At 46.8% G+C, this 12,082-nt stretch overlaps 1 protein-coding gene across 16 annotated transcripts in view; it reads left to right on the forward strand.

The window, feature by feature from the left end:
- Window positions 1-12,082, forward strand: part of LOC112257639 (RNA-binding protein Musashi homolog 2) — a 432,435-nt gene that overhangs the window by 121,428 nt on the left and 298,925 nt on the right. For all 16 annotated transcript variants that reach the window (XR_006084054.1, XR_006084058.1, XR_006084059.1 and 13 more), the window contains exon 6: window positions 3,152-3,244. Coding sequence is in view for 9 of the 16 variants with exons in the window: in XM_042326705.1 (XP_042182639.1) it covers window positions 3,152-3,244 (93 nt within the window). In the remaining 7 variants the exon portion in view is untranslated. The remainder of the gene's footprint in view (window positions 1-3,151; window positions 3,245-12,082) is intronic.

Here is a 12,082-nt window from a genome sequence, read left to right on the forward strand (position 1 = left end):
CAGAACTCCTCATATTTACACAAATAATGAAAGGCTGCCATAATAACTACGTAGCTGGATCTATAAATCCCTGAGCAGTACCAGTACAGCACAGCAGCCCGTTCTCCTGTTAAAACACATTATTATAAGTAGCTGAAATCCCCTCCATCCCCTCCACCTCTCCATCACACACACACAGACACACACACTCACACACACACACACACACACACACACACACCGTGGAGAGTTGCCCTCCCACCAATCAGCCCCTGTCCCATTTGGGTTCTCTGCGGCTTGTTAGATTAGGAATAGTCTTTTTGAAATGAGCTAATCACACAATAGATCATTGCTGGTAATGCATTCAGAGACAGCATGGAGTGACTTTGATGATAGCAGGAGACTGTGTCCTTGGAGTCTGCAGTCAGTGTCCTCAGCCTGGCCTGGTGTATGTTGAGTCAAGGGAAAGTTAAGGCTGCAACTCCTCTCTGTCTTCTATGTTGTGTCTGAGGACTGACTGCAGGTGTGCTGGGCATATTGACAGTGAACAAAAGGTTTTCATGGGTCCGAAATGGATCTTTGGCTTTCACACCCGACCCGATATTCATAACTACATTCTCAAAAAACTGAGACCCGTTCCAAAAAGGACTGTGAAAAACAGACCTGTGCTGGTTCGGATCAGAGAGACCCGTTCAGATTCGAGAGTAGAAGGAGTGAAATAAACCTCAGACTGGGTGAGGCCAGCGCCATCAATAGACAAGTGATTTTGGCCAAATTATCCACAGTGTCCTTAAAAACTGCTTATAACAAATGACAACAAAAATAAAACTAGTCGTTGTGTTTCGATGTGTAGCATATTCAATACTTTATAGCCTTTTGTTTTATTGGTTTTTACTTTCCTTAAACAATAATCGTCTACCTTAAAGTTCAGCTGTCAGAGATTTGAGTGCAAATTGCATTTGGCCATTGCATGCATATAGGATATTACTGTATAATATTCCTATTTTAAAAATGAATATTGAGGCAGACAAGCTTAGCCGTAGAGAGACGAAGAGAAACATATGCCGGCGCCATGTTCCTGACATCGACATGGATTGTTTTATACTTGTCAGAAAGGCTATAACTGCTATACAGTTTTAGGCGTACAGAAGGAGGCTAATTCGTACGTTTTCCATCAGAAAATTATATTGTTCGATTAAAGGAGTAACTCTGGTAGGCCTAGAACGTTCTTCCTCACCTCAAGTTCAACTGTCAGAGTCAGTTGGAGTGCCGGGAAGCACTGCCTTCATAGGCCTGCAGTAGCTAAGCCAAAGAACAGCTATACATTCCAAACCTGCACAAAAGTTGCTTAACTTTATTAAGGTCAAGTAAGTCAAGTCATTGTTTATAGAGAAAATGGGAACAGGTTATTATATTTGGGATCCGCTCGAGTCCTGTCAGATCTTGGAATGTGGGGTCTGTTGGACCCGTGAAAAGCTCTACAGTGAACCCTGTGGACAGGCAACACAACCCTAGGTCCTGCTAGCCTCCCATTCAAAACACAGCCTCACAACACGGGGGGTTTCTCTCCTTGCAGATGTATTCTGTTCTACGAGCAGTCAGAGTTGTTGTTGTTTTTTTTACAACAAGCTTGTTTGTTCTGACGTGCACACACACACACACACACACACACACACACACACACACACCACACACACAGTCCCACCTCCTCCTAAGTCACTCAGTGGAAACACCAAACACTCTGCAGCCATTTCCCTAGAGAGGCCTGTTGTCTGTTGTCACCATGGAGAGAGAAATAGGGAAAGTAATTGCGTTGTTCCAGGGCTCTAGAAATCCCATCAGCCATTGGGCAGCCCTGTCAGAAAGTATAAAGACGGCGCTAAAAACTTAACTGGCTACAGACAGGCTGGGGGAGCACCCTCGCTGAAAATGACTTACAATGGCCGGGCAAGACAGTCAGATTATCTATCAAGGGAAGCAGGTGAAACAGCTGTAAAAGATGTAGGAGGACTAGCAGAGATGAACACTGGCTTGTGTTTATATTACCAAGATCGGCAGTGATAAAAGTAAGTGATGTTGATAAATACCCACGTAGCCTTTTACCACCAGTTGCCATGGCTGTGGTTGCCGGCGGAGGAGGATTCAGCTGCGTTACGCCAGCCAGGGCTACGGCACAACAGCCTGCTGCCACAATTTGCATGAGTTCCCATGCAAATGGCCCAGAAGGGGAAAAGACAGTGTTGGTGTGTGTGTGTGTGTGTGTGTGTGTGTGTGTGTGTGTGTGTGTGTGTGTGTGTGTGTGTGTGTGTGTGTGTGTGTGTGTCTGCTCATGCGTACATGCATGTGTAACTACTATGTTAAGTAGTGCCTTCATTTCTCTGTACATTTCAGTAACAACTTGTGAGTAACGAAGGTGGAGTCATTCGTTGTCTGAGGAGGAACTAGTATTTCTACTCTCTTTCTTATTGGGAATATTTTCTATTTCCCCCAGAACTCCTTGTTTTTTGTAAATCCTCTGTGCACACTGCTGCAGATGCACTTAGCTGTGCCATGTTTCCCTTTCTGATGGTGTGGGTGATAAACCTTAATATTTCTGCTGATTTGGAATTAATTGAGGCTTTAATGCTCTCCGATTCCTTCCTCCAGCACAAGCTAATTGTGTTTGGAAAAACAATAAATAATGTATTTATTTGTGACTATCTTAAGTGTTGAGTGTTTCGGAAAAAAATGTAAAATACCTGAATGTGTTGAGGATCAGAAACAAGCCAAACGACGGAATGGAGGCTTGAAATGTGCCACACTATCTGTAAAGACTTTTAGAAATGAACCATGTTATGATTAGAGATAGCGGTGGCCGTCGAAGTAACGTACAATCTGAAACGAAATTGTTCGATGTACAATAAAAACAACAGCCTTGGGAAAAGGATCCTCTCATAAACAATGCTTTCCCCAAAATTCTATCTCACCATTACAATATAGAGACCCCTTGTCTCTCTTTCTGTTCTCTCTCTCTCTCTCTCTCTCTCTCTCTCTCTCTCTCTCTCTCTCTCTCACCCTTTCCCTTTCATCCCTTATCGAGGGGCCAGTCTACAGGGGATTCTATGTTTGGACTCACATTAAAGGTGTTGTGATGCGTTTGAAGCCTGATCACCCATCTCTTTCCTCTCTTCAGATGGTCACAAGAACAAAGAAAATATTTGTGGGCGGATTGTCAGCCAACACAGTGGTGGAAGATGTGAAGCAGTATTTTGAACAGTTTGGGAAGGTAAGGAGAATCATTTTGGGTTCCTCCCTTGTATGGTTTGGCGGCAAGAGAGTCATGTCATTGTGGGTTGGAGGATGTTCAGCCCCTGTTCCAGTCCCTGCCCCAGCTCCTGTCCCAGACCTTGTCCCTGTCCCCAGTCACCATCCCTGTCCCAGCACCTGTTCCAGTCCCTGCCCCAGCTCCTGTCCCAGACCTTGTCCCTGTCCCAGTCACTGTCCCTGTCCCCAGTCACTGTCCCTGTCCCAGTCACTGTCCCTGTCCCCAGTCACTGTCCCTGTCCCAGCCCCTGTTCCAGTCCCTGCCCCAGCTCCTGTCCCAGACCTTGACCCTGTCCCAGTCACTGTCCCTGTCCCAGCCCTTGTCCCTGTCCCCAGTCACTGTCCCTGTCCCAGCCCCTGTTCCAGTCCCTGCCCCAGCTCCTGTCCCAGACCTTGTCCCAGTCACTGTCCCTGTCCCAGCCCTTGTCCCTGTCCCCAGTCACTGTCCCTGTCCCAGCCCCTGTTCCAGTCCCTGCCCCAGCTCCTGTCCCAGACCTTGACCCTGTCCCAGTCACCGGCCCTGTCCCAGCCCTTGTCCCTGTCCCCAGTCACTGTCCCTGTCCCAGCCCCTGTTCCAGTCCCTGCCCCAGCTCCTGTCCCCGACCTTGTCGCTGTCCCAGTCACTGTCCCTGTCCCATCCCTTGTCCATGTCCCCAGTCCTGTGCCATATTAGATATCAGCTCAAGGTCACCTTGTGTAAAACTGAGGATGCTCCCTCTACAATATCAGCTCAGTACTTGACCTCAATAATTGTCATTTGAGCATGTACTGAACATCTCATCTAGTGTGTGCATGGTATAATCTCTGTATTTCTCAGTAGTCTGGTACTCTGTAAAAGTAAAATCATAGCTGAGCCCAGCAGCGCGGAGCAGCATGTAAATATTCAGAGCGGGCTTGGTTGTAATCATCGAGACTGAAAAGGGCTCAACACAAATTTCGACTTGATTGAATGACTTGATTGAATGACTTGATTATACAAAGTTTTTTCCCCTCCTTAAGGAATCCTGAAACACTTGGGAGACAAACAAATCAGTCTGATTGAGGGAGTCGCTCTGTGTGTGTGTGTGTGTCACAGACAGGGAGGAAATCAGAGTAGTTAGTCTAGGTTTTTAAGAAGGGGAGGGGGGCAGGAAGTGGCTTGTCTCTCCTGCCTGCCTGTCTGGTGGTGTCTGTGTATGTCCCTCTGCATCCTCTCTGTCACATATATCCCTCCATTTATTAAATAACCTGGCTGCCCAATGCAACCTGCCATTATCGCCACACACGCCGTTTCTCTGAGAAGTCGCCCGGAGAGGGAAAACCAATTCATTTAGTTTCTCCTCCACAGAAAGATTGAGAAGGGGGGAAGGATGGGGTTTCTGGTCACCACAGTGGCAGCAGATGTCTGGGATGTACATGTTTAGAATTCTGTAGTGAGGAGAGAGCGAGAGAGAGAGGGAGAGAGAGCTAGAGGGAGAGAGAGAGAGATTCTCCTCTATAACATTGCAGCTCGGTGCTCAGGTAAACACACTGCTAGGATAGCTACCTGGGAATTCTCTTTAGGTGTGGCTGTGTGTGTGTGTGTGTGTGTGTGTGTGTGTGTGTGTGTGTGTGTGTGTGTGTGTGTGTGTGTGTGTCTGTGTGTGTGTGTGTGTGTGTGTGTGTGTGTGTGTGTGTGTGTGTGTGTGTGTGTGTGTGTGTGTGTGTGTGTGTGGGCCAAGTGTGTGTTCAGGTCTAGGTGACATAAGCCAATTAGCAGGATGTGGGCAGGCAGGCAGCGGGGGTGGCGGTTGTTGTGGGGATCAGGGGAGAAACAGGTGGTGTGGTCACACCAGGGTTACTGCAATATCTCTCTCTATTCTGTCTGTTCCCTGTTTCCTCTCCTCTCCTCTCCTCTCCTCTCCTCTCCTCTCCTCTCCTCTCCTCTCCTCTCCTCTCCTCTCCTCTCCTCTCCTCTCCTCTCCTCTCCTCTCCTCTCCTCTCCTCCCCTCCCCTCCCCTCCCCTCCCCCCCTCCCCTCCCCTCCCCTCCCCTCCCCTCTCCTCTCCTCTCCTCTCCTCTCCTCTCCCTCTCTCCTCTCCTCTCCTCTCCTCTCCTCTCCTCTCCTCTCCTCTCCTCTCCTCTCCTCTCCTCCCCTCCCCTCTCCTCTCCTCTCCTCTCCTCGGATAGAGTAGGATACAGGGAGAGGAAGGGAACTGGCAGCTCCAAATCACATCACTCTCTCCCACTCTCCCACTTGTCATCATTAGTAAAAGTGCTCATATCTAAACCCCCAGCACAACTTCAGAGAGGCCCGCCTGCTCTACGGAGTATTACTGAGTTATCCACAGTACACTGAATACGTCCGGGTAATGTGCCGCTGACAGCCAGATGAATGGGCCTGAAGGACAGTATCGGTGTGTAATGACTGATTCTCATGCATCCCAATACCAGCGTGACTGACAACGACAAGATCGCTCCTCTGAGTTTTCCTGAGGCAGCACATTTCTGCTGTCTTGTCTGTTTACTGTACTGTGTCTTCATGTGGGACTGATGAATTAGGTTCACCTAAGGCCCAGTAACAGGCATTTCTGTATCCTGTGGAAACGTGTAGGGGTGAATATGTGCCAAATAAACACTTGGGTCCTGCTTGAGTACCATTACTTGAGAGCTCTGCATCGTCAGATTTGTAATCGTTCTTACATGGCATACAGCTGGTAAAAAACACTTACCCTCAAGAAACAACAAACTGGTAGGCGAACTTGATTAAAAAAGGGGGCCAGTGGTAACCCTCATATTGATTTACAGCCTGACATAACAGTAGAACTAGAGACCAGGCCAGAAAAGAGGGCTTAACCACAGTGAAGGGCCTAACCACAGTGAAGGGCTTAACCACAGTGAAGGGCCTAACCACAGTGAAGGGCCTAACCACAGTGAAGGGCTTAACCACAGTGAAGGGCCTAACCACAGTGAAGGGCCTAACCACAGTGAAGGGCCTAACCACAGTGAAGGGCTTAACCACAGTGAAGAGCCTAACTACAGTGAAGGGCCTAACCACAGTGAAGGGCTTAACCACAGTGAAGAGCCTAACCACAGTGAAGGGCTTAACCACAGTGAAGGGCATAACCACAGTGAAGGGCTTAACCACAGTGAAGGGCCTAACCACAGTGAAGGGCCTAACCACAGTGAAGGGCCTAACCACAGTGAAAGGCCTAACCACAGTGAAGGGCCTAACCCCAGTGAAGAGCCTAACCACAGTGAAGGGCCTAACCACATTCAAGAGCCTAACCACAGTGGCTGCCTAACCACAGTGAAGGGCTTAACCACAGTGAAGGGCTTAACCACAGTGAAGGGCCTAACCACAGTGAAGGGCTTAACCACAGTGAAGGGCCTAACCACAGTGAAGGGCCTAACCACAGTCAAGGGCCTAACCACAGTGAAGGGCTTAACCACAGTGAAGGGCCTAACCACAGTGAAGGGCTTAACCACAGTGAAGGGCCTAACCACAGTCAAGGGCCTAACCACAGTCAAGGGCCTAATTATCTTGGATGGTTTATGCTTAGTCATTGGTTTACTGAAATCGACTTGAAATGCGTCTCAAAACAAGGTGCCCTTATTTGGCTAAGCTGAATCAACTCCTGGACACTTTGTTACTCCTGGCCTGCACTGTGTTCTGTGCTGTGGTGGGTTGGGGTCCGGTGCTGGGCTGTAGCTGTGCCGGGGTTTGGTTTCATCAGCCCCGGCCTGCAGTTTCTTTCCAAGTCAGTGGGCCGCCACAATCGGCCCTTTATGTCCTCCTCTGCCCTGGTTCCCATGTCCTACTGGATGGGAGCCAGCTACTGTTGTACCAGGAGCAGGACTCTGGACTCTTAACCTGCTCACTGCCTCTGAGCTGAAGGGGCTGCAGGGGGATGGGAAGGGGGAGTACAGGGTCACAGGGGGGACACTGAGGGAGCAGGGAGGTAGGGGCCCTGGCACCTCAGAACCTTAGAAAGGCCCTTCTCACAGGTATTTTCTATAAAATAGTCCTCCGTTGTCCTCCAGGAGTGGATGAAGATCTGTTTACATCTTGTGATCCCAGGAGCAGGACTCTGGACTCTTAACCTGCTCATTGCCTCTGAGCTGATGGGCCTGCAGGAGGGACTCATTTGAACCTGAGATCTCTGTCAGAAACATTTTCCATTGTCTGTTCTCTAAGAGTAGCTGAATATCTCTCCACACATCCTGTGGTACTGCTCCCTTAGGACAGGGACTGGAACTCACACTCTAATAGTGTAGGTGAACAGGAGGACACAACACTCTGAAGCCATGTGGTTTGTGCCATCTCTCTGTTCCTCAGTGGACCACTAGGTCTTCTTCTCACCACATTCCCCTGAGAGGAAGCAGATGAGAGAAGAAATGCAAAGATAAAAGAATGAAAAAAGGATGCCTTGGTTAGTGACAGGAAATTTGTTCTGGTGCTCCGGTAATCTAATATCATAGCTGACATTTCGTTGTGCATTGAGATTTTGTAAATGGCAGAAAAAATATATATTGCGTGACTGTCCGTAACGGCTGCATCCAAGACTCCATATTAGTTCATTTAGCATACCTGCCCAAGCGCTTACATTTAATAACAACATTTAAGTTTTTGAGGCGTACCAAATAAAAACAGTGCTGATGTCCATTAGTGCATTGCCAAGCTTCCTGTTCCATTGAACACAAACAGCCACATTTAGATCCCTCTTCTCAACCAGTAAATATACGATGCACTGGTGGAAATCTTTGTTCTGATTGTTTTTAGTTATTGTTTGTTTGCCAAAATGCTTTAGATGAAAACAGCAATGTACTTTCCCAGATCATGCAGTTATTAAATGCGTTTTCTATATCTACGAAATCCTTAAATCCTACCGTTTTGATGGTTTTGATATTGCAGTATTACTACATGAAAGACACTTAAAATCCTGGATTTGCCTTTATTAGGTTCTAAAGTGGTTTGCTCTCAACCCACAGGGCATAGACATCAGTTCAACATGTCATTTTGATTTACATTTGGTTGAGTTGTCAAGTAACATGAATTCAACATGAAATCAACAAACATTTCACCTTGTCATTGGATTTAGGTTAAAAACATTTATAATGAAATGCCCTGATGTTGATGACTTTTTGCAAATCCAATCAGTTTTCCATGTTGATTCAGCGTCATCACATTGATTTTGTTGGTTTGAAAGACATGGAAACAACGTTGATTCAACCAGTTTTTCCCCAGCGTGAGGGCTTTGATATGGAGGAAACATCCTCTGTGACACAGTACCTGCATCTCTTCAGAGATATCACAGTAGCTCACTCCTCTTCAGTCACACATAATATTGTAAATATGGTTTTGGCACTGACCCTGGAACTGACCCTGTATATAGCTTACTTACTTTCTCATGTTATTCTTATTTCTATTTCTCCTGTGTTTTTGTTCTACTTTACTTTAAAAAATATATATATTTTTATAGTACTACTGATATTGATTACTGCGTTGTTGGGAAAGAGCAAACCAGAAAGGCATTTCACTGTACTTGTGCACTTGAAACACCAGCAGATGGACATTTGCATTACATTTCTATACCCCACTGCATCTCATCTCACCTCTGAGTGTGTAGTCAAAGATTTGCCTACAGAATGTGGTGTGAACTCTCCATTCAGCATTTGTGTTTATCCCTCCAGACCAGGCTGTGGTCCTTATAGTAGGTTGTCTGTAGGACACAGCTCCAGTGTTAGTGCTGGTCAGAGCTGGGTTGGTATGAGCCAGCATCAGGTCCATAGGAGCTCTCCTCTGCAGCATGCAATGCTTGACTGAGACTATTTCATCTCCCTGTAGTCACTTGTAGTTAAGGCCTGAGACAGACGAGAGCAATGGAGATGAACTGGCCCTGACCCTGCTGCTGCTTCAGGACCAGACAGACAGACACATTATTTAATATCCCATCTGACCTTCATTTGCCCAGTGACTTGGAAATGTTTCCAATATTTAAACAACCACAGTAGAATTGACTTTCACTACTATTCCTCCTGATGTTTCAGCTCGTTGTTATTCCTGTGAGGATGGCGATCAGTGACACAATGCAGGGGTTGTTAAGCCTTCAAATCCCTCACTATGGATATTATCATTATCTATATGCCCTAGATACTTATCTATCTAGTTTCTATTGGAGCCCTGTGGTGTCTCCTGCTCTTGGAGCAGTGCATCATGGGGGATTGACACACGGTGTGTAGTCTGTCTGAAATGTCTCCCCTGGATAAGCTGGGATTGCTTGATTACGTTACAGTGCCTCATTGGGTCATTGGCTGATGGAACTGAGAGGCCCCAGTTGTGCTGCTTAAAGAACAATCTGTTAAAAAAAATATTGACTGTGATTGGATGGGATTCCCAGCACCTGCTCACTGGGGTAAATCTGGTAAGGCAGAAAGCAGCAGCAGCAATCTTCCCTGTGCTATTGTGACATGAAGGAGGAAATGGGTGTGTGAGGCAGGAGAGAGGCTACAGCAGCCTTTCAGACGGCTCTTGGGTTGAGCACGTTGTCAAAGGAGCTGTCAGAACTCATCTGCCACTCAGCATCCCCCCCTTCCAGTGGCTCTCAGAGCTCCTAAACAACCAGGCAATGTACAAGCTGATCTCTGCTCTGCACTGTATGGAGCTGTACCTCAGGTGGGAAAATGCACCCATATAAACATTCTCAGGAAGCGATTAGGCCTGAAAAAGGCCTATTTCCTCAGATATATGGGATTTCACAGCCATGAATGTAGTGCATTAACCTGTAAGCACAAGCCCAGGGGCGCTAATAACTTTCCACTCTTGGGCCACTTGTGATCTTTAAACGAGGGAGGCACTTGCCAAGATCACGCTCGGAAATGAATACATCTCCCGAAAAGGGCTCTTTTGCTGCAGTGGTAGAGTATGTTTTTCTGCCTCGGTGGAGCGTGTGTGTTTAGAGAGGGGGCTGCCGGTGACAGGTGATATTTGGAGAGGGGCGTCGAGGGCCACGTAGGCAGGCGCTGGCCTCTGAGTGACAGGCCCTGCATTGCCACTGCAGCCACAGCCAAGGGAGAGCCAAATGAGAAACAAAATGATGGTGTCATATTTCACCGCAACATCTGACAGGGTTCTGAAGAGATGTGAAACCACCTCTTTACCACTACTATTAAGTAGTTCTGTGCTGAAAAATGCATTTTGTTTTCGATCATGAGACGGCTTTGCCTAACACAGGGTTGTCAAAGGCAAAATTCCATTCCAGTGCTGGAGTGCTTCAGGAAATGACTGAGTCATTGACGATTTACACACTGAACAACCGGACTTAATGGAGGAAATGACTGAGTCAGATGATTTACACACTGAACAACCAGCCGTAAAGGAGGAAATGACTGAGTCAGACGATTTACACACTGAACAACCAGCCGTAAAGGAGGAAATGACTGAGTCAGACAATTTACACACTGAACAACCAGCCGTAAAGGAGGAAATGAATGAGTCAGACGATTTACACACTGAACAACCAGCCGTAAAGGAGGAAATGACTGAGTCAGACGATTTACACACTGAACAACCAGCCGTAAAGGAGGAAATGACTGTGTCAGACGATTTACACACTGAACAACCAGCCGTAAAGGAGGAAATGACTGAGTCAGACGATTTACACACTGAACAACCGGACTTAATGGAGGAAATGACTGAGTCAGACGATTTACACACTGAACAACCAGCCGTAAAGGAGGAAATGACTGAGTCAGACGATTTACACACTGAACAACCGGACTTAATGGAGGAAATGACTGAGTCATTGACGATTTACACACTGAACAACCGGACTTAATGGAGGAAATGACTGAGTCAGACGATTTACACACTGAACAACCAGCCGTAAAGGAGGAAATGACTGAGTCAGACGATTTACACACTGAACAACCGGACTTAATGGAGGAAATGACTGAGTCAGACGATTTACACACTGAACAACCAGCCGTAAAGGAGGAAATGACTGAGTCAGACGATTTACACACTGAACAACCAGCCGTAAAGGAGGAAATTACTAAGTCAGACGATTTACACACTGAACAACCAGCCGTAAAGGAGGAAATGACTGAGTCAGACGATTTACACACTGAACAACCAGCCGTAAAGGAGGAAATGACTGAGTCATTGACGATTTACACACTGAACAACCAGCCGTAAAGGAGGAAATGACTGAGTCAGACAATTTACACACTGAACAACCAGCCGTAAAGGAGGAAATGACTGAGTCAGACGATTTACACACTGAACAACCGGACTTAATGGAGGAAATGACTGAGTCAGACGATTTACACACTGAACAACCAGCCGTAAAGGAGGAAATGACTGAGTCAGACGATTTACACACTGAACAACCAGCCGTAAAGGAGGAAATTACTAAGTCAGACGATTTACACACTGAACAACCAGTCGTAAAGGAGGAAATGACTGAGTCAGACGATTTACACACTGAACAACCAGCCGTAAAGGAGGAAATGACTGAGTCAGACGATTTACACACTGAACAACCAGCCGTAAAGGAGGAAATGACTGAGTCAGACGATTTACACACTGAACAACCAGCCGTAAAGGAGGAAATGACTGAGTCAGACGATTTACACACTGAACAACCAGCCGTAAAGGAGGAAATGACTGAGTCAGACGATTTACACACTGAACAACCAGCCGTAAAGGAGGAAATGACTGAGTCAGACGATTTACACACTGAACAACCGGACTTAATGGAGGAAATGACTGAGTCAGACGATTTACACACTGAACAACCAGCCGTAAAGGAGGAAATGACTGAGTCAGACGATTTACACAC

The sequence above is a fragment of the Oncorhynchus tshawytscha genome, linkage group LG09 (genome assembly GCF_018296145.1).
Source record: "Oncorhynchus tshawytscha isolate Ot180627B linkage group LG09, Otsh_v2.0, whole genome shotgun sequence".
NCBI lineage: Eukaryota > Metazoa > Chordata > Actinopteri > Salmoniformes > Salmonidae > Oncorhynchus > Oncorhynchus tshawytscha.